This window comes from Macaca mulatta, chromosome 13, assembly GCF_049350105.2.
Source record: "Macaca mulatta isolate MMU2019108-1 chromosome 13, T2T-MMU8v2.0, whole genome shotgun sequence".
In the NCBI taxonomy this organism is placed as follows: domain Eukaryota; kingdom Metazoa; phylum Chordata; class Mammalia; order Primates; family Cercopithecidae; genus Macaca; species Macaca mulatta.
This window is the reverse complement of record NC_133418.1, coordinates 114116448-114141840: the sequence shown is the minus strand read 5'-3', so window position 1 is coordinate 114141840 and position 25393 is coordinate 114116448. Positions and strand designations below refer to the sequence as shown.

General features: G+C 44.5%; 1 protein-coding gene across 4 annotated transcripts in view; it reads right to left on the bottom strand.

The window, feature by feature from the left end:
• The window catches only part of NOL10 (nucleolar protein 10), a 114142-nt gene extending 101081 nt beyond the window's left edge, over positions 1 to 13061 (bottom strand). For 2 of the 4 annotated variants that reach the window (XM_015111709.3, XM_028831974.2), the window contains exons 1-3: positions 12867 to 13061; positions 7344 to 7389; positions 4757 to 4855 (exon numbers count right to left, since the gene is read on the bottom strand). In XM_015111709.3, the coding sequence (XP_014967195.2) occupies positions 4757 to 4855; positions 7344 to 7389; positions 12867 to 12932 (211 nt within the window). In that variant the 5' untranslated portion in view covers positions 12933 to 13061. The remainder of the gene's footprint in view (positions 1 to 4756; positions 4856 to 7343; positions 7390 to 12866) is intronic. The other 2 variants (XM_015111710.3, XM_077960145.1) reach the window with 1 other exon arrangement.
• Between the last annotated feature and the right edge of the window lie 12332 nt (positions 13062 to 25393).

The following is a 25393-nucleotide window of genomic DNA, read 5'->3' as shown; positions in this document are numbered from 1 at the left end:
GAGGAGCAATCTCGGCTCACTGCTACCTCTGCCGCTTGGATTCAAGTGATTCTCCTGCCTCAGCCTCCCAAGTAGCTGGGATTATAGGTGCCTGCCACCACATCTGGCTAATTTTTGTATTTTTAGTAGAGACAGGGTTTCACCATGTTGGCCAGTGTGGTCTCGAACTCCTGAGTTCAGGTGATCTGCCTGCCTCAGCCTCCCTAAGTGTTAGGATTATAGGCATGAACCACTGTGCCTGGCCTAACTTTGGCACTTTGTAAGGCAAAAGTTGGAGGAACTAACTCACAATGATAGTCTATCTCCGTGAAGTGCAGTTTCGGAGACTTTCATATTTTATGTTATGTATTTCCAATAAAGATATCTTAAAACAATGAGGTAGTCCTTTGTTTACTGACATAGATCAAAACCCAAGATTTCATTTAAAAAAAAAAAAAAAAAAAAAGGTTATTTTGTGGGGTTTTCTTTGGTGAATTTCTTTTTCCTTTTTTGAAATGGGGTTTCACTCTGTCAACCAGGCTGGAGCACAGTGGTGCAATCACGGCTGACTGCAACCTCAACCTCCCTCGGCTCCAGTGATCCTTCCACCTCCGCTTCCAAAGTAGCGGGGACCAAGAGGCGCCTGCCACTATGACTGGCTAATTTTTGTATTTTTTGTAAAGATGGGGTTTCACCGCATTGCCCAGGCTTGCCTCAAACTCCTGGACTCAAGTGATCCACCCACCTCAGCCTCCCAAAAGTGCTGGAATTATAGGCATGAACCACCACACCCAGCTTAAAAAAGAGAAGTTTAAAACCAGTAAATATAAGCCCACTGTCGTATGGCAATAATTTTAATAGATTTGTATGCATGTGTGTATGTGTATATATACACACATATATATGCATGTGTGTATATATGTGTGTATATATATCTACATTCATACAGATATATACACACAATTTTACGCGCGCACACACACACAAAATTTGAAAGGCCACACATAAAACTTTTAATATAGCCAGGACCTGTATTCCACTGTCGTTTGTTTTTGGGGCTTTAATTTTTTTCAGAGACAGGGTCTTGCTCTGTTGCCCAGGATGGAGCACAGTGGTACAATCATAGCTCGTTGCACCTCAAACTGCTAGGCTCAGGCAATCCTCCTGCCTCTGCCTCGTGAGCAGCTGACACTATAGATGCACACCACCACATTCAACTAATTTTTTTATTTTATTGTAGGGACAGAATCTTGCTGTGTTGCTCAAGCTGGTCTTGAACTCCTGGCCTTAAGTAATACTCCTGCGTCAGCCTCCCAAAGTGCAGGGATTATAGGCATGAGCTACTGTACCCTGTTGTTTTTTATTGCTATGTTGTTTAAAAGGCTTACAAGTATTACTTTGGCCATCGGGGGGAAAAAGTGGTAAAAAATATAAACATTAATAAAAGTAGGCCCTCTATTTTTTATCTTTCATCCCCACGTAACGGAAAAAACTAACACCACCACTAACAATAGATTTAAATCTGGCATGATCATAAACCCAATGCTTCCAAAAGGAATTAAGAGGCCGGTCACTTCCATAACAAAACAATACTTAGCACATCCCCTGGGTTCATTCCCTTAGATAATCTATTTCCCCAACCAGAATGAAGGGTCTTCAGGGCCAATCTCATTCAACTTGTTTTTAGCCACACGGCCTAGAACACCAAAGGGAATCTGAGAAAGAAGTACGGACAGATACCGACATTGAAAGAAAAACCTCTACCAAACTAAATGGAGAAGCAAGTGACACTCCAACTCCATTTCCCCTACCAGTACCAGAAAAAGGCCTCGAGGAAAGTCAAACCAGAAGGACTCTGGACTTTACAATTGTGCTGTCCAATATGGCAGCCACTAGCAATGCATAGCTATCTAAATTTAAAATAATTAAAATCAAATTAAATTTAAGATTCCAGCTGGGTGCTGTGGCTCATGCCTATAATCCCAGCACTTTGAGAGACAGGTGGACAACCGCTTGAGTCCAGGAGTTTGAGACCAATGTGGGCAAAATACCCCATCTCTACTAAAAGAAATTTTTTTTTTGGCCTGGCACGGTGGCTCACACCTGTAATCCCAACACTTTGGGAAGCCGAGGTGGGCAGATCATCTGAGGTCGGGAGTTCAAAACCAGCCTGACGCACATGAAGAAACCGAATCTCTACTAAAAATATAAAACTTAGCCAGGCGTGGTGGCATATGCCTGTAATCCCAGCTACTTGGGAGGCTGAGGCAGGAGAATTGCTTGAACCAGGGAGGCAGAGGTTGCGGTGAGCCAAGATCGCGCCATTGCATTCCAACCTGGGCAACAAGAGCGAAACTCCGTCTCAAAAAAAAAAAAAAAAAAAAAAAAATTTAATTAATGGCCATAGTGGTGAGCACCTATAGTTCTAGCCACTTAGGAAGCTGAGGAAGGAGGATGGCTTGAGCCCAAAAGTTCAAGGTTACGAGTGAAACCCTGTCTCTAAAAAAAAAATGAAATTCAGTTCCTCAGTCTCACTACCATATTTCACATTTTCTTCCTTTTCTTTTTTTTTGAGACAGAGTCTCACTCTGTTGCCCAGGGTAGAGTGCAATGGCACGATCCTGGCTCACCTCTGCCACCTGGGTTCAAGCAATTCTCATGCCTCAGCCTCCAAGTAGCTGGGATTACAGGTGCACGCCACCACGCCCAGCTAATTTATTTTTAACAGAGACAGGATTTCACCATGTTGGGCGGGCTGGTCTCGAACTCCTGGCCTCATGTGATCTGCCTGCTTCAGCCTCCCAAAGTGCTGGGACTACAGGCGTGAGCCACCCTGCTCAGCCCACATATTATTTATGAAATATTTTTAAGATAAAATAAAACTGAGAAGTTCTGAATAAGAAGGATAGTCATTAGGCCAGGCCCAGTGGCTCACACCTATAATCCCAGCACTTTGGGAGGCCCAGTCGTGTGGATCACTTGAGGCAAGGAGTTCCAGACCAGCCTGGCCAACATGGTAAAACCCTATATCTACTAAAAAAATACAAATATTATCTAGGTGTGGTGGTGCACACCTGTAGTCCCAGCTATTCAGGAGACTGACGCAGGAGAATCACTTGAACCCGGGAGGCAGTGGCTGCAGTCAGCCAAAACCATGCCACTGTGCTCCAGAATGGGTGACAGAGTGAGACTCTGTTTAAAACAAAAAAAAAAAAAAAGAAGAAGAAGAAAAGCCACCAATTTTGCATAGAAACAGAGGATGATTTCATAAAAGAAAGTGTCATTTAACAAATCTGTATCCTAGCTTTCTTAAGTACTAGATCTGTGAGCTTAGACAAGTCACTTAATATCTCTGGATCTATACAATGAAGAAAATTTAAGTTTCTTCTAGTCTTCAATAAGGGTGTCCATATATCTTAGATTTCCTCAATTCTTTTTACCAGTTTCTGAACATAAAACTGAAGGCTAAGAGATGTAGATAGTGTTAGTTAGTACTGAGATAATCATTAACACAAAGCAAAAGAGACTGGCCTGTGTGGGTATAAAAGGTGTTACCAAAAAGAAAGTGGTTGGAAAAGGAATACTGATACCAGCAAAAAATGTTTGGACAATATACAGGACTAATGCACCAAAATCACAACCACTAAAGGTTGGGTGACACTGTTCAACACTCCAACACAGTAAAAGTTCTCTATATTTCATGATTTTTTGATAATGATAAATACTGTTAATGTAAAATCTTAGGGATATTTTTAAAAATTAGTACATTATACAGAAACCCATGTTATAAGTGACCTTTCCTGAACCTCTCATTCATTGTTAGTAGGAGTACAAATGATACGATCACTTTGGGGAAAGACTTGGAAGTTTCCCAGATTACTAAACATACACCTACCCAGGACCCAAAAATTCCACTCCTAGGTATTTACCAAAGACATGAAAGCATATACCCACAAAACAGACTTCTATGCAATTGTTCAGAGTGCTTTATTAGTAATAGCCAAAAAACTGAATGAAAATAGCCCAGGTGCTCATTACATGGAGAATGAGTAAATAAACTGTGGTTTAGTCATCTAACAATATTTTTTGGTAATTAAAAAAAGAAGCTATTGACACATACAACAACATGTATGAATCTCAAATACAAAATCCTACATGAAATAAGTCTCACAGAGAAAGAATATACAGTGTATGACTACATTTATATTAAGTTCTAAAACAGACTAAACTTGTCTATACTGAAAAAACTCAGCAACAGTTGTCTCTGCACGAGTGGGAGACATTTTCTGCAGGAAAAAACGTTCTGTGTCTTGACAGAGCTTTGAGTTACACAAGCATGTGCGTTTGTCAAAACTAATCAAATGGTAAACTTAGGATCTGTGCATTTCACCAATATAAATTTATCTTGAAAAAAGCCATAAGTAAATATTGATAAATATTGAACTCCAGCTAATGATATACATGCTAAGGTGTTTTGGGGTGAAGTACACTGGTATCTTCAACTTACACTGATATGCATCAAAGAAACAAGATGGACTGATGTATGAACAAAGAGACAGATGCATGGGATAAATCAAATACTGCAGAGTAAACTATTTACTGCGGAATTTAGGTAGTAGTTAAGTAGGTGTTTATAATTTTTTCAATATTTCTGTGCGTTTTAAGTTTTTTATAATAAAATATTATGGTTAAAAACAACAACAACAACAAAAATCTTTCCCATCACAGCATTTCCTGGTATAAAACGCATGGAAATCATAACCAAAAAGATGCTTACCAGTTGCTAAAATGTACTGTCCGTCTTTTGACACCTTAATAGTGGTACATACAGTAGGCATTTCAAAATCCTGAATAAGTTCAATTCTCCTACGGACATCTAAAAGGAGAGAAAAAAACAACTTAGTTTAGCTAACATGTGCTTATTCTCTAACATAAGACAAATGTGTGCCAAGCAGTCACCACAACCATAAACAGGTAAAATTCATCCCAAATGCTTCCCAGCCTTGGGAAATGGTTGGCCTTCCAGCCCAACCATTAAACAGCAAAGGTTTTTTTCCTTAGCTCATATATTGTTTTTCTAAGCTAAGTATTTCATTTTCACTTTTCAAGAGGAAAAAAACTATCACCATTAATTGAAAAAAAAAAATTTCCACAACAGTGTATCAAACATTCAGTGTTATAGGAGGAAGACCATAAACATTAAACCACTTTTTGAGACAGGGTCTCACTCTGTCACCCAGGCTGTAGTGCAGTAGCACGATTATGGCTCACTGCAGCCTCAACCTCCTGGGCTCAAGCGATCCTCACACCTCAGCCCCCCAAAGAGCTAGGACTATAGGCGTATGCCACTGCACGCAGGTATTTTTGTATTTTTGTAGAGATGGGGTTTTGCCACATTGCCCAGGCTGGTCTTGAACTTCTAGGCTCAAGCAATCCTCCCACTTCAGCCTCCCAAAGTTCTGGGACTGCAGGAGTGAGCCACTGCACCAGGCCCCTAAACCACTATTATTACTCAATCACGGCAAAGAAAAAAATCTTATAATTTTTTTTTTCTCCTAAATGACAGGTTTAAGCCTCCAAACTCTTTTTTTTTTTTTTTTTTTTTGAGACAAAGTCTTACTCTGTTGCCCAAGTTGGAGTGCAGTGGCACAATCTTGGCTCACTGCAAAATTCACCTCCCAGGTTCAAGCGATTCTCCTGCCTCAGCCTCCTGAGTAGCTGGGGCTACAGGCACGTGCCACCATGCCTGGCTAATTTTTGTATTTTTAGTAGAGATGGGGTTTCACTATGTTGGCCAGGCTGGTCTTGAACTCCTGACCTCGTGATCTGCCCGCCTGGGCCTCCTAAGGTGCTGGGATCAGAGGCGTAAGCCACCATGCCTGGCCCAAACTCTTAAGTTTATATAAGAAACTACTACCAAGCTGACTTATGCCTCTGTTGGCACCAATTATCTGCAGACAAGAGGAAATCCCTTTGATACCTTAGGTCTTTAAAGAATAAGTTAAACAAAAATATGGGAAAATAAATTTTCTTTCATATGTGACAAGCTATAATGAAGAAAACATAATGAAAACTTGTTTACCGAAATTATTTAAGTTAGAATTTTTCTTACAATTTCTTGCTGCCGTAAATTTAAAAGAAATCATCTTCTACAATCATCTTTTAATGTTCAGGTTCATACATCCTACATGTAAAATTCCTTTCTTCAAAAAATGCTCATTGTCTCTGTATCTCAAACACTGATAAATGGATTTAATTCACAGGATAAGATTTTGATACACCAGAGAGCAAAGCAATAGGAGAGGCAGTCCCCCTTGGACCTGCATGCTTACTGGGTATGGCGAGATTGCAAGGCCCCAGTCACTCTAACCTGAGCCATTTCTCAGGGTTGTTTACGCTGCTGAGAACCTTGACAGACACGTCCCTTCTAGACAAAGCACAGCTTTGCTTACTGCTTGCTAGAAAAGCAGTGGACTTCCCAAGCTGTGTTGCTCAGCCACAACACAAATCCACTGTGTGCCAGGCATCCATCTGGACTGTGCTAAGTGTCTCCAGGAGACTCAAGAGGGGAACTGGCACAAATATGCTGATGTTCATGCTATTTACTGTGCTGTGAGTAATAAAATATGCATCTCTAACCCAGGAGTCTTGCGTCTTACCGTTGTTACCCATGAAACAGTAACAGGCTAACTCATTAGTTAATAAGGTAAAATCAAAATCCCATACCCACCAGGAACATACCAACCACAGTAAAAAGTTTCTTAAGAAGGAGAAAGGCAGCCAGGCGTGGTGGCTCATGCCTATAATCCCAGCACTTTGGGAGGCCAAGGCGGGAGGATCACCTGAGGTGGGGAGTTCGAGACCAGCCTGACCAACATGGAGAAACCCCATCTCTACTAAAAATAGAAAAAAAATTAGCCAGGCATGGTGGCTTGTAATCCCAGCTGCTCAGCAGGCTGAGGCAGGAGAATTACTTGAATCTGGGAGGTGGAGGTCGCAGTGAGCCAAGGTCGCACCATTGCACTCCAGCCCAGGGAACAAGACTGAAACTCTGTCTCAAAAAAAAAAAGAAGAAGAAGAAGGAGAAGGGCTGGGTGCAGAGGCTCATGTCTGTAATCCCAAAACTTTGGGAGGCCAAGGTTCAGGACTGCTCAAGCCCAGGAGTTAGAAACCAGTCTGGGCAACACAGCGAGACCCCATGTCAAAGGAAAAAAAAAAAAAAGGAAAGAGACAACAGCATTCATTTTCCACTATATGTTACTGCATTCTTATAAATCCTCACTTGTATATGATATCAGCAAATGAGTAAAAGCATTAGAACACGGATCACTAATGCAGCTGAAGCGGGAAAAAACAATACTCACCTACATCTTTCTTCTGTAGTGCTCTCTTCTTCCTATCAGAAAGCCACTTAAAGAAAATGAAGAGACTTTATTTTAAAACAAATTTTGCTAAATTTTTTTCAGCTTGCAAAATCAATACAAGCTTATATTTAAAAATTCAAACTTTATAGGAATATATAACACATGAAGCAAAAAAATTCTCTAATCCTAACTCTACTCTTAATATATTAAATATCTCCTGGCTTTTTTTCTTGTGTATACTTACATACATTAGATAATTTCTTTTATTTTTACTTTTTTAGAGACAGGGTCTCATGCTTGCCCAGTCTAGAGTACAGTGATGCAGCGTGACTGCAGCTCACCGAAGCCTCAAGCTCCTGGGCTCAAACAATCCTCTTACCCTTGCCTTCCACAATGCTAGGTCTACTGACACGGGCCACCAGGCCCAGCCAGCTAAGAAATTTTTTGAACTACAACCTTTTACACAAGAGAAAACTAACCCATCTAACCTAATCCAATCTAAACTAACCCAATCCAATCTAAAGGAAAACAGAAAGCCTCAAATATTATGGGTTATAACTAAATATACAGAACAACTTAATTTATTTAAGTGAGAATTTAAAAAGTAAAACATTTATAGGAGAATGTTTCTTATAGAAATATATTTTTTACAAAGAATAAAACCAGATAAGTAACTGACCAAATAGCTGATACTTGGCCAGGCACAGTGGCTCATGCCTATAATCCCAGCATTTTGGGAGGCTGATAGAGACCAGCCCGGCCAACATGGTGAAACCCTGTGTCTACTAAAATACAAAAAATTAGCCAGACGTGGTGGTGGGCACCTGTAATCCCAGCTACTTGGGAGGCTGAGGTAGGGGAATCACTTGAACACGGGAGGCGGAGGTTGCAGGGAGCTGAGATCTTGCTACTACACTCCTGCCTGGTGACTCCGTCTCAAAAAAAACAGGCTTAACCACTGGAAAACTAATGAAAATAAATTTAACAGCATTAAAAATACAACAAAAGCTGATTAACTCCAGAATGGGAGATTTTTAGGTCAAATTGTGTGAACAAAAATCACAGCCCCAAGTCAAAAGTGTGATGGGGCTGGAAATGAAAATTAACTTTATTCATCAATACATTAAACAAATATTTATTTAGTATACTAAATGCCGGTAATTAGGTATAGCAGTAATAAATAAAACATGGAAAAAAAAAAAAAACCCTCTTGGCTGGGTGCAGTGGTTCATACCTATAATCCCAGCACTGAGGCAAGGGTATCACTTGAGTCCAGGAGCTCGAGACCAGCCTGGCACTAAAGTGGGATCACTGTCTCTACCAAAAAAAAAAAAAGAAACTGGGCATGCTGGTGCGCACCTGTAGTCCCAGCTACTCAGTAGGCTGAGGGGCAAGGATCGTTGAGCCCAAGGGAAGTCAAGGCTGAGGTGAGCCATGATTGTGCCACTGCACTCCAGCCTGGGCAATGAGTAAACCCCTGTCTCAAAAAAAAATTTAATTAATTAATTAATTAATCAATCTAAAAACCCCTCCTTTCATGAAGCTTTCTTTCAAGTGAGGGAACACCAACAAATAAGGAAGTAAAACAATTAAAATGTCTGACGGTTATGTATGCCATGGAAAAAATAAAGCAAGAAGAGGAGATGAAGTGTTGGTGGAGAATTATAATTTTAAATAAGGTTAAGATTCTCTTGAGCAATGACCTGAAAGGCATGAGGAGGCAAGCCTGGTGAACATCTGGGAGAAAAGCAGGCAGGCAGGGGGAATCCCCAGCACCAAGGTCCTACGGCAAGAGTGTGCCTGGTCTCGAGCAGTAAGGAGACTTGTGAGGCCAGTGGAAGGTGGAGAACAGCGACCGTTGAGCTCAGAGAAGAGGGCAGGGAGGCACAACATCAAGTAGGACCTTATAGGCCACTCAAAGGACTCTGCTTTTCACCCCCAAGAGACCAGGAGCCACTGGAGGGTTTTGAGTAGAGGATCACTCTGCCAGCTTACTGATAACAGACTGTGGAATAAAGGGGTAGAGGGCGGAAACTGAGAAACAGCTTGGAAGTCAACTGCAATAACTGCAATTGCATAATCCAGGGTGACAGTGTCTTGATCAGTGGCGGTAATGGAGATGACTGGATTCTGGATCTATACTGAAGACAGAACCAACAGCATTTTCTAATGGATTGTATGAGAGCAAAGAAACAACAACAAAAAACCTCCAGTGCTTTTGGCATCAATGGCTTGAGGGATGGAGTTGCCACTGACTGAGAGAGCAAAGACCACTAGTTTGGAGGAGGGGCAAATGTGGGGGGAAAGCTGGTGTTCTACTTTGGACAAGTTAAGTTTGAGATACCTATCAGACATGCAAGTAGGGATGTCAAGAAACAGCTGGACACACAAGTCCAGTTCAGCGTAGAGGTAAGGGCTAGAAATGTCAATGTGATAGTTAAGGATACGCAGATGTGCTTAAAGCTGCATCGGATCACCTGGGGAGTAAATGTAGAGGCTTCTCTACATTAACAAAAAGGTAAAGCCCAGAAGGAGAGAAGCAATATTTGCACAGATCAGACAACAATAGGGTTCCACGTGTAGTTTAGGTACCACACCTCAAAGAAATAACCAGAAAACGGCCAGGGGCGGTGGCTCAAGCCTGTAATCCCAGCACTTTGGGAGGCCGAGGTGGGAGGATCACGAGGTCAGGAGATCGAGACCATCCTGGCTAACACGGTGAAACCCCGTCTCTACTAAAAATACAAAAAATTAGCTGGGCATGGTGGTGGGCACCTGTAGTCCCAGCTACTCGGGAGGCTGCGGCAGGAGAATGGCTTGAACCCAGAGGGCGGAGTTTGCAGTGAGCAGAGATGGCGCCACTGCACTCCAGTCTGGGTGACAGAGCAAGACTCCGTCTCAAAAAAAACAACAAACCAGAAAATATTAACCAGGACAAGCAGGGGGTTCCAAATCCACTCAGCTCAAGCTACTCTCCCTACCATTCCACTGGAACTCCTCACCAAGGTCAATGGTGCTGCATCATGCCAAAGTCAATGGTCTCTTTTCTGCCTTCATCTTACTGAAGCTCTCATTAGCAGCTGACACAGGTGACCATTCCTCCTCCTTGAAACACTTGCTTCTACAAAAGCACACATTTTCGAGTCTCCCCTTCCATCAGTGCTTACTACTCCTTCTTCTTTGCTGGGTTCCCCTCCTCTTCTTAGATGCAAACGTTAAGACTGCCTCAGGTCCTCAGCCCAGTTCTCTTCTGTTCATTCTCTCACAATTTGCTCTCACCTAGTCCCAAACGATGACAGTGACTTAACTGCAATCTCCATACTAGTATCCATGCAACTGCTAACTACTCAACATTTCCATTTGGTATGTATTAGAACTTCAAATGTTCACTATTGAAAATAAAAATCTTGGGCCAGGCGCAGTGACTCATGCCTGTAATCCCAGCACTTTGGGAGGCCAAGGCGGGTGGATCACGAGGTCAGATCGAGACCATCCTGGCCAACATAGTGAAACCCCGTCTCTACTAAAAATATAAAAATTAGCTGGGCCTGGTGGTGTGTGCCTGTAGTCCCAGCTACTGGGGAGGCTGAGGCAGGAGAACTGCTTGAACCCGGGAGGTTGCAGTGAACCAAGATCAGGCCATTGCACGCGATCTCAAAAAAAAAAAAAAAAAAAAAAAATCTTGATTCTTTTTGCTCACTACGTTCCTCCTCTCCACCCTTTAACGTGTTCCTTCTTGATTCTTCTCCATGTCAGTTAGCAGCACCACCATGCACCCACTTGTTCAGACTCAAAACTGAAGAGTTCTCTGATTCCTTCCTTTTTGTCACCTCAACTTCCCTCTACCAAGAATTCAATCCATTAGTAAGTTCCATCAGCCCTATCTACAAAATATGTCCTGAGTCACTGTGTCTTAGCATCTCCTTTCTTCCCAGGCAAGCCCAAGTCACCAAAGTCACTCACCCGGACTACCTAATTCATCCCCACTCGAACCCTCCCCAGCCAGTCATCTGTCACACAGCAGCCCACGTGGAAACACAACAGTGACTTCCAGCAGCACTAAGAATAAAACTTGAACTTCCTACCTTTCCTACCAGGCCTACCTCTCCAGCCTCATCCACTCTGCCTTCGCCCCCTCACTCAGCATACTACAATCACACCTGTGCCTCTTCCGGTCCTCCTACATATCCAGTACATTCCCATGTGGGGACCTTGGCACCTTCTGTTCTCAGCACTGAACTCTTCCCCCATCTTCACATGACTGACCCCTCTTCATCATTCAAGTTTCTGCTCATATGTCACCTCTTGTAGAGAGGCCTTCCCCGAAGGTTTTATCCAAAACACTTTCAACACTTTATCCAAAACGGCTCTCTTCTAATCATTCATCATGAAAAGTACTTTTTGACTACCTGAAATTGCCTTATTTGCTCACTTGTTTATTTTCCTTTTCCCCAACAGGGAACCTTATCTGAAATGTCCACCATATATCCCAATACTTAAAACAGAGTTGCTTGCACATAGTAACTTCTTAACAGGTGCGGAGAATGAATAAACAAAATGAGAAAGCTCATGAGGTGTGAAGAAGAACAACTGGAAGACAGGGCAATATTTAAATCAGAATTTTAGGAAGAAAGGAAAAACCTAAGCACTGGCTCCAGATTTTTGTAGAAGCAGACACATGGAAGGAGGGCTATATTTATTCTGTTTTCCAAGGGCAGGACTCAGACCAACAGTGGCATGCTATAAGGTGACATATTTGAAAAACCACTTTCTAACAAGTGCAGAGTCTCAAAATGGAAATGAGCTTCCACAAAAGGTAGTGCTTGGACAGAGGCTTGATCACCACGTAGAAGAAACAAAAGAAAAGTTTCATAGCCTAGGTGTGTCATGCTGGACAAGTCACCATTCCCCTTCCTGGATCTCAGCTGCATATTAAACACATTATTAAATCTCAGCTGCATTATTAAACACGAGAAGATTGGAAGCGAATTACCGATTTGTCCAAGCCCTTTCCAACTTTAAGACTAGGAATCAGGTTAAGTTCAGCATGTCTCGAAAATACTGTCCTCCACACCATAAATTCTGCAGATGCGAAGTCTGTATCTCCCTTGTTCACCGTTGTATCCCTAAGACCTGGCAAATGAAAGGGACTCCACAAACAGCTGATGGCCATATGGGGGAGAGATCTGTCCATGTTTTCCTTCTCAGTGTGTGGCAAGGACTGTGAACATCCAAAGAAGCCCAAATGGATGCGTTCTCTGGAACAGAAAACTTTACAAAAGTTCCAGCAAAGTTCACCGACCCTGACTATCCCTTGGTCCAGCTTCTGGCGCGGTGACGGCAGTGTCCTCGTTTCCCAATGCCGACACCTCCCCAGGAAACTGTCAGCCGCCTCTGGGCCTCCCCGAGTCGGGGGCTGACCAGGGTCCAGCTAAAACAGACGCTAGGGCCCAGGAGAAGGGCGGCTGTCCCACGAGGAGGACGACCCCAAAGAGTTCGTGAGGGGGCCGGAAAGTGACTCACCTCAGGAAGGGACTTGCCGCAGCTGAGACTGTAAATCTTCACTTCATTGAGGCTGGAAACCTGCATGGCGGCGCACAACACTGTTCAAGTCCCGGGTCCTTTCCTACCAGCGTGCTCGAGCACCGGAATCCCCGGGCCTCAATGCCCCTGCTCCGCCGGCATGCGGCCGCTGGCGCCGGCTGATGACGCACTTCCGGGCGCCGGAAGACGTGCGCACGTTCCCAGAAGAGGGGAGGGGGTGAATGCGGGAAGAGCGGCGGCCGGTAGGGTAACTAGGGAAGTTCTGGCAACCCGGCGCGGCTGTCGGCGACCCTCCTACTGGCAAGACTAGACACTGCTCTCCCTGCTGTTAGCATCCCGAGCGGCAGGAGGAGGCTTTCGAGTCTCTGCCCAGGCCCAGATGTCATCCTTCCAGGCGGGGACGAGGCGGTTCAGCGAGCAAACCCAGCGAGCGAAGGCGACCAGGGTGCGAATTCCGAGTGGAAGTGTATTCTTTTCTCTCCTCCAGTGTTTCTGAGATGTTACGTTAGAAGTACTGTAGGCCGGGTGCAGTGGCTCACGCCTGTAATCCTGACACTTTGGGAGGCCGAGGCGGGCCGATCACCTGAGGTCAGGAATTCAAGACCAGCCTGGCCAAGATGGTGAAACCCCGTCTCTACTAAAAATACAAAAATTAGCCGGGCCTAGTGGCGCGCGCCTGTAATCTCAGCTACTCTGAAGGCTGAGGTGGGGGAATCGCTTGAACCCGGGAGGCAGAGGTTACCGTGAGCTGAGATCGCGCCACTGTGCCAGCCTGGGCGACAGAGTGAGACTCCGACTCAAAAAAAAAAAAAAAAAAAAAAGACTGTAGAGTCATCTTCAACCCATTCCTATCTCTGGCCCTCACTTTCAGTATCTAAACCTGGATATTTCTAATTATGAAATATTTCCTTGAAGTAATTTGTTTTCATTCCTCCTGCTGAGACTCAAATACTTACTATTTTTGGATTATCACTTTCCCAACTGATCTTACCGCCTTTGATTTAATGACTAAATTATTTTATGCCTTACTTTCTAAAACCCAAATGTTATTGTTTTGCTCTCCTACCCAGAACATTTTTGGAAACTCTCAAATACCAACACCACATTGCATCTGAATTAGGTTGAGAGTTCTTCGTGGACCCTATATCATTTGTCTTATATTCCCTATCCACCCCTACCCAGAGTACCAGAACAGTGCCTGGCCTCTATTAGGCATTGCTACATATTTACATTTAGCCATGTACGTAGGGATATATTCCTAAACTCTGTCCTCAAATTTAAGATCCTCCACGAATTTTTAATTTTCTGCACTGGTTACAGTTAAGAAAAACTGTAAACGTCCTTGGGAAAGGTGGCTTAATAGAATGGTTAGATCACAGACCCTGGCTTGGCTTGGTGGCACAGGTCTACAGTCCTAGCTACTAGTGAAGCTGAAGCAGAATCACCTGAGCTCAGGAGTTCTTGGCTGTAGTACACAACGAGCATTGGGTGTCCTCAGTTTGGCATCAATATGGTGACCGCACAAGAGCCAGGGACCACCATGTTACCTAAGGAGGAGTGAAGCAACTCAGGTCAGAAATGGAGCAAGTCAAAACTCCCATGCTCATCAGTAATGGGATCATGCCTGTGACTAACTCTGCACTCCAGCTTGGGCAACATAGCAAGACCCTATCTCTTGAAAAATAAATAAAGATCACAGACTCTGAAGCCAGACTGGCAGGGTTCAAATCCTGACTGCCATTTTTAACTGGAAGACCTTAGGTAAGTTACTTCACCTCTCTGTACCTGTGTAAAATGGAGATAGCAATAGTATCCACTTGACAGAGTTATGAGGATGAAATACGTTCACATTTATAAAGCGTTTGGAACGCAGTACTTGGCACATAGTAAGACCATGTAAGTGTTTGTAAAATAAAACAAAATAAATGGCATATACCAAATAAGTGGAAATGTATCCAAATTCCATTAGCATTTCCTTTTTAACAGTTTTATTGAGATACAATTAACATGCTATAAAATGTCCCCATTTAATGTACAATATAATGACTTCTAGTGTATTCAGAGTTCTGCAACCATCACCACAATCATTTTTAGAACAAAAAGAAACCCCAGCCTCAATTAGCATTCACTCCATGCCCCATCCCCCACCCAAGCCCTAGACAACCACTAATCTACTTTCTGTTGGGGTTGTGGGTTTTTTCCCATGGGGGCATCTCACTTTGCCATCCAGGTTGGAATACAGTGGCATGATCATGACCCACTGCAGCCTCAAACTCATGAGCTCAAGCTGTCCTTCCACCTTAGCCTCCTGAGTAGCTGGGAGTACAGGCATACCACCACAGCTGGCTGTTTTGTTTTTACAGAGATGGGTCTACCAGTTAAGCATCCCTAATCCAAACATTTCAAATCCGAAATGCTCCAGGGAGCATTTCCTTTTGAGTATCACATTGACAGAAAGTTTCAGATTTTGCAGCATTTTAGATTTTGGATTTTCAGATTAGGGATACTCAACCTGTATTTTATAAGGGCACCAATCCCATTCATGAGAGCTCTGCCCTAAAGACCTAATCATGGGTCAAGCACGGTGGCTCACACCTGTAATCCCAGCACTTTGGGAGGCCAAGGCAGGCAGATCATGAGGTCAGGAGTTCGAGAGCAGCCTGGCCAACATAGTGAAACCCCCTTCTCTACTAAAAATGCAAAAATTAGCCAGGCATAGTGGTGCGCACCTGTAGTCCCAGCTACTGGGGAGGCTGAGGCAGGAGAATTGCATAAACCCGGGAGGCATAGGTTGTTTTGAGCTGAGATGGTGCCACTGCACGCCAGCCTAGGCAACTCCGTCTCAAAAAGAAAAAAAAAACTAATCATGACCAGGCGTAGTGGCTCATACCTGTAATCCTAGCACTTTGGGAGGCTGAGGTGGGCAGATCACTTGAGGCCAGGAGTTCTAGACCAGCCTGGCCAACATGGCAAAACCCTGTCTCTACTAAAAATACAAATATTAGCCAGGTGTGGGCGTGGGCACCTGTAGTCCCAGCTAATGTGGAGGCTGAGGCACGGGAATTGCTTAAACCCAGGAGGCGGAGGTTGCAGTGAGCTGACATCACAGCATTGCACTGCAGCCTGGGCAACAGAGTGAGATCCTGTCACACACACACACATACAAACACACACAAGACCTAATCAATGTCCCACCTCATACCATCACATTGGGGGTTAGGATTTCAACATGAATTTTGTGAGGAGCATAGCACCCTGTCCTGATCCAAAGTCGTAATTTTTTGTTCCATATAGTTCAGCCTTTGGTAATATTAAAAACAGCATAGCTCACTGCAGATCTCTGCAGATGACTGTCTTTTTTTTCTTTTTCTTTTTCTTTTTTGAGGCAGGGTCTCTGTCACCCAGGCCAGAGTGCAGTGGCACCATCTCAGCTCACTGCAACCTCCACCTTCTGGGCTGAAGCGATGCTCCCAACTCAGCCTCCTTGAGTAACTAGGTCTACAGGTGTGCACCAACATGCCCAGCTAAGTTTTAAATTTTTTATAGAGATGGGGTTTTGCTGTGTTGGCCAAGCTGCTCTTGAACTAGGCTCAAGCGATCTGCCTGTTTTGGCCTCAAGTGCTGGGATTACAGACCTGAGCCACCACGTCCAGCCTGTTTCTCTTTTTAAATGTTTTATATGTATATATATACACACACACATATATATCGCTTATATATATACACATACATATGTCATATATATACACACACAGACATATATATATATTTTTCATAATAAAGATGTGGTCTCACTATGTTGCCCAGGCTGGTCTTGAACTCCTGGGCTCCTGTGATCTTCCTGCCTTGGCCTCCCAAAGTGCTGGAATTACAGGTGTGAGCCATGACGCCCAACCAGATGATTCTTCATTTTTCATACACATCCACTTAAACATTTTGTCTCTCCAACCAAGAGTGTCAGAGCTTATAGTCAGGAACCACATGCAAGGGCACATGGTGTTTACTTTGAGATGAAACGGGGTATCCACAGTCCTCATGCCAGGACAGCTCCCTCTCCACAATCGCTGGCCTGAGAATTTGACCTGCTTCCCTTCTGGGTTGCTTCCTGCTGAGAATGGAGCTGCAGTGCAAGGTGCAGCTTCTCCACTGTTTCTAGTATTGTGTGTCACACAGCATCCTGTCCCTTTAAGGGACATTACATTTAAGGCAGTCATGAACTGAAATGTAATGCTGTATTAGAAGCCTGTGCTTGCAGCTCAGAGCACAGACTTCAGAGCCAGACTCCCTGCGTTCAAACACTGGCTCGACCCCTTGCTACCCATAGAGAGCTTGTAGAGAGCGAGTTAACCTAATGTGTCAAATGAGATTAGTAGTACTTAGTTCAGAGGGTTGTTAGGAAATCAGTGAGCTGGGCCAGGCACAGTGGCTTACACCTATAATCCCAGCACTTTGGGAGGCTGAGGCGGGTGGATCGCCTGAGGTCAGGAGTTCGAGACCAGAGACCAGCCTGACCAACATGGAGAAACCCCATCTCTACTAAAAATATAAAATTAGCCGGCCATTTTAAATCTAAAATATAAAAGATATAAAATTATAGGCACGGTGGTGCATGCCTATAATCCAAGCTACTCGGAAGGCTGAGGCAGGAGAATCGCTTGAACCTGGGAAGCAGAGGTTGTGGTGAGTTGAGATCGTGCCATTGCACTCCAGCCTGGGCAGCAAGAGTGAAACTCCATCTCAAAAAAAAAAAAATGGCCGGGCACAGCGGTTCCTGCCTGTAATCCCAGCACATTGGGAGGCCTAGGAGGGCAGATCACGAGGTCAAGAGATTGAGACCATCCTGGCCAACACGGTGAAACCCCGTCTCTACTAAAAATACAAAAATTAGCTGGTCGTGGTGGCACACGCCTGTAGTCCCAGCTACTCAGGAGGCTGAAGTAGGAAAATCACTTGAACCCGGGAGGCGGACGTTGCAGTGAGCTGCGTTCGCGCCACTACACTCCGCCAGCCTGGCAACAGAGCAAGACTCTGTCTCAAAAAAAAAAAAAAAAAGTTTATGTCATAAATCACTGATTTCAGGACATCCATTTTTTTTAGCATCTCTGAAAGGATGTGTCTAGTGTATTGTGCATATCTTGAGGGAAGGGTGCATCTTATAGGTAATGGTCTTTTGGAGTCAATAAAATAAAGTGCGTATAAAGCACTTAGAACAGTGCCTTACACAGAACACTACATAAGTGCTAGTTACTAGAAAACCAAAACATTAAAAACGGTTCCAGAAAAACTAGTTGTTACAGATTCCAACTAACCTTAAATGTTCTGGTGTTAGTTGCCATTCCAGAAACCTTCAAATAACATTCAAGCTTACTCTCCTAATTCTTTTTTTTTTTTTTTTTTTTCCAAGACAGTGTCTCACTCTGTCGCCCAGGCTGGAGTGCAGTGGTGGGATCTTGGCTCACTGCAAGCTCTACCTCCCAAGTTCAAAGAATTCTCCTGCCTCAGCCTCCCGAGTAGCTGAGATCACAGGCACGTGCCACCATGCCCAGCTAATTTTTTTATTTTTTGTAGAGATGGTGTTTCACCGTGTTGGCCAGGCTGGTCTCGAACTCCTGACCTCAAGCGATCTGCCCACCTCGGCCTCCCAAGGTGCTGGGATTACAGGTGCGAGCCACCGTGCCCAGCTCCTCTCCCAATTCTTTACCTCCATGGCCAGTGGGTCTCCAAAGCATTTGGTTCCTTCTTTCCAATATCAGATTCCTTCTCTGTTCCTGCTGCCGCTGGAGTTCAGACCTCATTCTGTCCTACCTGGCCCACTGCAGTCCCTTTTCCTGTTCTCCCGGCCTCAAGTCCATCTCCCATAAGAGACAAACTCATTCTCTCTAACAGGCAAATCTGATTATGGTGCACTCCTACAAAAACTCTTCAGTCCTCCTAAAGCCAAAAAGAACTATCTGAAGGTTGAGTGCAGTGGCTCGTGCCTGTAATCCCAGCACTTTGGGAGGCTGAGGTGGGCAATCGCTTGACCTTAGGAGTTTGTGACCCACCTGGGCAACATGGTGAAACCTCGTCTCTAAAAAAAATACAAAAAATTAGCCAAGTGTGGTGGCACACGCCTGTAGTCCCAGCTACTCGGGAGGCTGTACGAGGATTACCTGAGCCTAGGGAGGTCAAGGCTGCAGTGAGCCATAATCGTACCACTGCACTCCAGCCTGGGTGACAGAGTGAGACCTTGTCTAGGAAAAAGAAAATACTATATTCGAACACCCTTACGGGTTCTGGCCTTATGGGCACCTGGCCCCTCCTTCATTTTCCAGCCAGAGCCAAAGCTGCTGCCTCTCTCCTGCATTCACTACCCTCTCCGAAAATCCTGGATTACTGACAGCCTGAAAAATACAAGGCCTCTCTCACCCTCTTCTTGCCTTTGCTCCTGCTCCTCTGGCTACTTTTAACACCCTCCTCTGTGTGGTGCTCTGGTTTGAATGTCTCTCCAAAACTCACAGTGAAACTTAATCTCCAATGAGGCCGTATTGAGAGCTGGGGCCTAGAAGAGGTGATTGGATCATGAGGACTCTGCATTCATGGATAAATCAGTTAATGGATTCGTGGGTTATCATGGGAGGGGAACTGGTGGCTTCATAAGAAAAGGAAGAGAGACCTGAGCTGGGACACTCAGCACCTTCACCATGTGATGCCCTGCACCGTCTCAGGACTGCAGAGTCCCCACCAGCAAGAAGGCCCTCGCCAGATGCAGCCCCTCGACCCTGGGCTTCACAGCCTCTATAACTGTAACAAACTCTCTTTCTTTATAAATTACCCAGTTTCAGGTATTCTGTAGTAAACAACAGAAAATGGACTGAGACACCTGGATAACTCTCCTGAATCTTTTCTTCACCTGCAAGACGTCCTAGAGATCAAAGTTCTCATTGTGTATCATCTCACTGTTTTGTTTACTAAACTAGGGCTTACAATTTTTTTTTTTTTTTTTTTTTTTTGAGATGGAGTCTCCCTCTGTCACCCAGGCTGGAGTGCAGTGGCCAGACCTCGGCTCACTGCAACCTCCGCCTCCCTGGTTCAAGCACTTCTCTGCCTCAGCCTCCTGAGTAGCTGGGATTACAGGCACCCACTACCATGCTCAGCTTATTTTTATATTTTTAGTAGAGATGGGGTTTCACCATCTTGGCCAGGCTGGTCTTGAACTCCTGACCTCATGATCCACCTGCTGTGGCCTCCCAAAGTGCTGGGATTACAGGCATGAGCCACCACACCCAGCTTTTTTTTTTTTTTTTTTGGAAACAGTCTCACTCTGTTGCCCAGAGCTAGAGTGCAATGGTGCCATCTTGGCTCACTGCAACCTCTGCCTCCCGGGTTGAAGCAATTCTCCTGCCTCAGCCTCTTGAGTAGCTGGGATTATAGGCATGCACCACCACCCAGCTAATTTTTGTATTTTTAGTAGAGATGGGGTTTCACCCATCTCTTGAACTCCTGACCTTGTGATCTGCCTCCCTTGGCCTCCCAAAGTGCTGGGATCACAGGCGTGAGCTACCGCACCTGGCCTACTCTTGTATTCTTTTTTTTTTTTTTTTTTTTTGAGATGGAGTTTCACTCTTGTTGCCCAGGCTGGAGTGAAGTGGCTCAATCTGGGCTCACCGCAGCCTCCGCCTCTCGGGTTCAAGTGATTCTCCTGCCTTAGCCTCCCAAGTAGCTGGGATTACAGGCATGCACCACCATGCCCGGCTAATTTTGTATTTTTAATAGAGACGGGGTTTCTCCGTGTTGGTCAGGCTGGTCTCAAACTCCCGACCTCAGGTGATCCGCCTGTCTCAGCCTCCCAAAGTGCTGGGATTACAGGCGTGAGCCACCGTGCCCAGCCTACACTTGTGTTCTTAAGATAACTGGCGCCAGGCGCAGTGGCTCACACTTGTAATCCTAGCACTTTGGGAGGCCGAGGCGGGTGGATTACCTGAGCTCAGGAGTTTGAGACCAACCTGAGCAACATGGTGAAACCCCATCTCTACTAAAATACAAAAAATTAGCTGGGTGTGGTGGCGTGGGCCTGTAGTCCCAGCTACTAGGGAGGCTGAGACGGGAGAATCACTTGAACCTGGGAGGCAGCGGTTTCAGTGAGCTAAGATCCCACCACTGCACTCTAGCCTGAGCAACAGAACAAGAATTCGTCTCACCAAAAAAAAGGCCGGGCATGGTGGCTCACGCCTGTAATTCCAGCAGTTTGGGAGGCCGAAGCAGGTGGATCACCTGAGGTCAGGAGTTCCAAGACCAGCCTGACCAATATGGTGAAATCCCGTCTCTATTAAAAATACAAAAAATAGCCGGGCATGGTGGCAGGTGCCTGTAGTCCCAGCTACTCAGGAGGCTGAGACAGGAGAATCGCTTGAACCCAGGAAGTGGAGGTTGCAGTGAGCCAAGATCACGCCATTGCACTCCAGCCTGGATGACAGAGCAAGACTCCGTCTCAAAAAAAAAAAAAAAGAAAAGAAAAGATAACTGGCTGGGTGTAGTGGCTCATGCCTGTAATCCCAGCACTTTGAAAGGCCGAGGTGGGAGGATCACTTGAGGCCAGGAGTTGGAAACCAGCTTGGCTGCATGGTGAAAACCCATCTCTACTAAAAATACAAAAATTAGCTGGGTATGGTGGCACATGCCTGTAATCCCAGCTACTCGGGAGGCTGAGGCGGGAGAATCGCTTGAGGCTGGGAGGTGGAGGTTGCAGTGAGCCAAGATCTCAAGTTCGTGCCACTGCACTCCAGCCTGGGTGACATAGCGAGACTCTGTCTCGAATGAAATAAAATAAAAGAGAGATAACCTTTAGGGGTTTTTCTTCTATTAATGCTTCAGTGATAATCTTTTTATAGAAGCACACCCAATTCTCTGGTTGGCCATCTTCTAAGAAGCACTGCTGCTTGATTTCAGTGCCAAGTTTGCATTAAAATTTACAGTTCACTGGTGCCATGTGCCACTACTATTTTTTCTTTTTATTTTAAGACAGAGTCTTGCTCTTGTTGCCCAGGCTGGAGTGCAGTGGCGCGATCTCAGTTCACTGCAACTTCCGCCTCCCTGGTTCAAGCGATTCTTCTGCCTCAGCCTCTCGAGTAGCTGCGACTACAGGCATGCGCCACCATGTCCAGCTAATTTTTGTTATTTTTAGTAGAGACAGGGTTTCACCATATTGGCCAGGCTGGTCTCAAACTCCTGACTTCATGATCTGTCCTCCTTTGCCTCCTAAAGTGCTGGAATTACAGACGTGAGCCACTGCACCCAGCCTCTGGCTAATTTTTTTGTATTTTTAGTAGAGACAGGGTTTCACCGTGTTAGCCGGGATTGTCTTGATCTCCTGACCTTGTGATCTGCCCGCCTCAGCCTCCCAAAGTGCTGGGATTACAAGCATGAACCACTGCGCCTAGCCCCACTACTTTTATTGTCTTGACTCAGTGATTAGGAGAGGGTCTGGGCGGGGCATGGTGGCTCATGCCTATAATCCAAGCACTTTGGGAGGTCGAGGCAAGCAGATCACTTGAGGCCAGGAGTTCGAGACCAGCCTTGCTAACACAGTGAAACCTGTTTCTACTAAAAATAGAAAAATTAGCCAGGCATGGTGGTACGCGCCTTTAGTGCCAGCTACTCGGGACGCTGAGGTGGGAGAATCGCTTGAATCCAGGAGGCAGAGATTGCAGTGAGTTGAGATTGCACCACTGCAATCCAGCCTGGGTGACAGAGTGAGACTACATCTCAAAAACAAAGGAGATGGGTCTGGTAGGAGGTAATATGATATGGGCAAGTGTGAGCCAAGTGAAAGTCAATGATGTCATGGCTCACTGTGGGAAAAAGGGTTTTGCAATTGACCAAATCGAAATCAGGGGTGGGAAGAATTAAGTCATTCCAGGGAACGTGATAGTGCAGGGATAGAAGCAAGAGAACTCTTGCCATACCTGAGCTCTCCATTCATTTAGCAAAGAGCAGATTTCCATCAAAACAGTATCAATCATCGCACTAAATTAATTTGAATTATACTAGGTTGAAGTTTTAAAGTTTTGCTTGAAAATAACTTATAAAGGGCCGGGTGTGGTGGCTCACACCTGTAATCCCAGCACTTTGGGTGGCCGAGGTGGGTGGATCACGAGGTCGGGAGATGGAGACCATCCTGGCTAACAGGGTGAAACTCTGTCTCTACTAAAAAAAAAAAAAACAAAAAAATTAGTTGGGCGTGGTGGCACACGCCTGTGATCCCAGCTACTCGGGAGGCTGTGGCAGGAGAATCACTTGAACCTGAGAGATAGAGGTTGCAGTGAGCCAAAATCACACCATTGCACTCCAGTATGGGTGACAGAGCGAGACTCTGTCTCAAAAAAAAAAAAAAAAAAAAAAAAAAAAAATATATATATATATATATATATATATATATATATAAATTTGTTTTGGTTTGGTTTATAATAATAAAAGAGTTAAAAGCATAATACATTTTGTAACTAGGTTTGTATTTGTACATCTTTAAGTAACATTTAAAAGAATTATGTCTTTAGTCAATGTAGTGTCCTGGACTCAATGCTGGAATAGAGGGAGGATATTAGTGGAAAAGCTGGTAATATCTGAATACAATCTGCAGTTTAGTTGACAGCATTGTATCAGTGTTCGTTTCATATTTTGATATATATACCATGGTTATGTATGATGTTAACAACCAGAGTGGTGGGTGGGGGGTAAATGGGAACTCTAGGATATTTGTAGGATATTTACAACTCATTTTCTCTTTTTTGAAATTAAAAAGTCTTAAGAACATATATATTTGTTTGTTTGTTTGTTTGTTTTTGTGAGACAGAGTCTCACCCTGTCAACCAGGTTGGAGTGCAATGGTGTGATCTCAGCTCACTGAAGCCTTGACCTCCTGGGACCAAGAGATCCTCCTACTGAAGCCTCCCGAGTAGCTGGGACTACAGGCGCACACCACCATGCCTGGCTAATTTTGTTCATTTTTTGTATTTTTAAAAAACTTTTATTTTTTATGTTTTATTTTTTTGAGACAGGGTCTTGCTGTGTTGCGCAGGCTGGAGTGGTGTCGCCACTTGAGGTCAGGAGTTCAGAGACCAGCCTGACCAACGTGGTCAAACCCTGTCTCTACTAAAAATACAAAGTTAGCACATGCCTGTAGTTCCAGCTACTTGGGAGGCTGAGGCAGGAGAATTGCATGAACCCGGGAGGCGGAGGATACAATGAGCAGAGATTGTGCCACTGCACTCCAGCCTGGGCGATAGAGCAAGACTCCTTCTCAAAAAAATAATAAGTAGGAATACAAATAAAAGTCTGGCTGAGATGTTTGTCTGCACTGACAAGGAATTCTAGGGACTGATGAATGAAGTCAGGTGGCTTGGCAGTAGGACAGACCAAAGACCCTTAGACTTGACCATGAAGACCCTTGCTAGAGCCTGGGTCCCAAACCATGCCATAGTCAACGCCCATACCCTACCAAAATCAGGGGATGCCGCCTCATTGTACATTTCCTCCTTCAATCACACACCTAAGTGTTGTATGAGTAATACCAAGTACAAATAAATGTGCATTTCCAATCTATTCTGGGGAGGGACATTTAATTTATAGAATCCTTTGAATAAGAACATTGTCAGATACTTACTGAGAATAAGCACAGGCTAATTACGCTACATAGAATACAAATTGACCACAAAGTGACTTCTGTGCCTGAAAGCTTATCACAACCTCTACCTTTGTGATGAAACTGCTGACTGACATTGTGACACTGCAGTCCATTCAATCACGACTCACGATGCCTGATCTTAGGGCTTCTCACACACTGTCATTGGTTAACTGCAGTTTTCAGAACTGAGTAACTGGACTGTAACACTATGAACGTTTGACCTTGTAAGAGCATTTACGTTAATCAGATTATAACAAAAGCCAAAGCCATTGATTTTGGAAGAAAGCAACTTACTTCATGGATGATTTGCCTGAGATCTCTAGAGCTCTAGGGCTGCCTGTTTATATCACAGAAACAGAGACATTAACAAGTATGAGATGTGCCAAGGCCTGGCATGGTCATACAAGGTCCCCCTGCTCAGAAGGGCCCCACACTTGGTTTAACATTCTACTGTCAACTCTTGAAATTCTTAACCATTTTTGAACAAGGGACCCCATGTTTTAATTTGGCACTAGGTTCTTGAAATTATGTAGCGGGTCCTGTGCACACAGCATTATAGGCACACTAAGAAGGGACCCCTACTCATTTGTGGGGTACAGGAGACTTTCAGAAAAACAGAGTACAGGGAATATCAGGAAGTACAACTGAAGGGTGGGGAAGGGTCAGATCATGAGCACACCACATCTCAGGTCAAAGCCATCAGGACTTCATCTTAGAGCCCATGGGCTTTGAACCAGAGTGGCACGGTCAGATTTGCAAGAGCAGTCTCTCTGAGGCTGAGTGCAAACTAGATTTGCAGGGTCCGGCCTAGAGCAGAAAAACTAGTTATGCCGTGATTGCATTT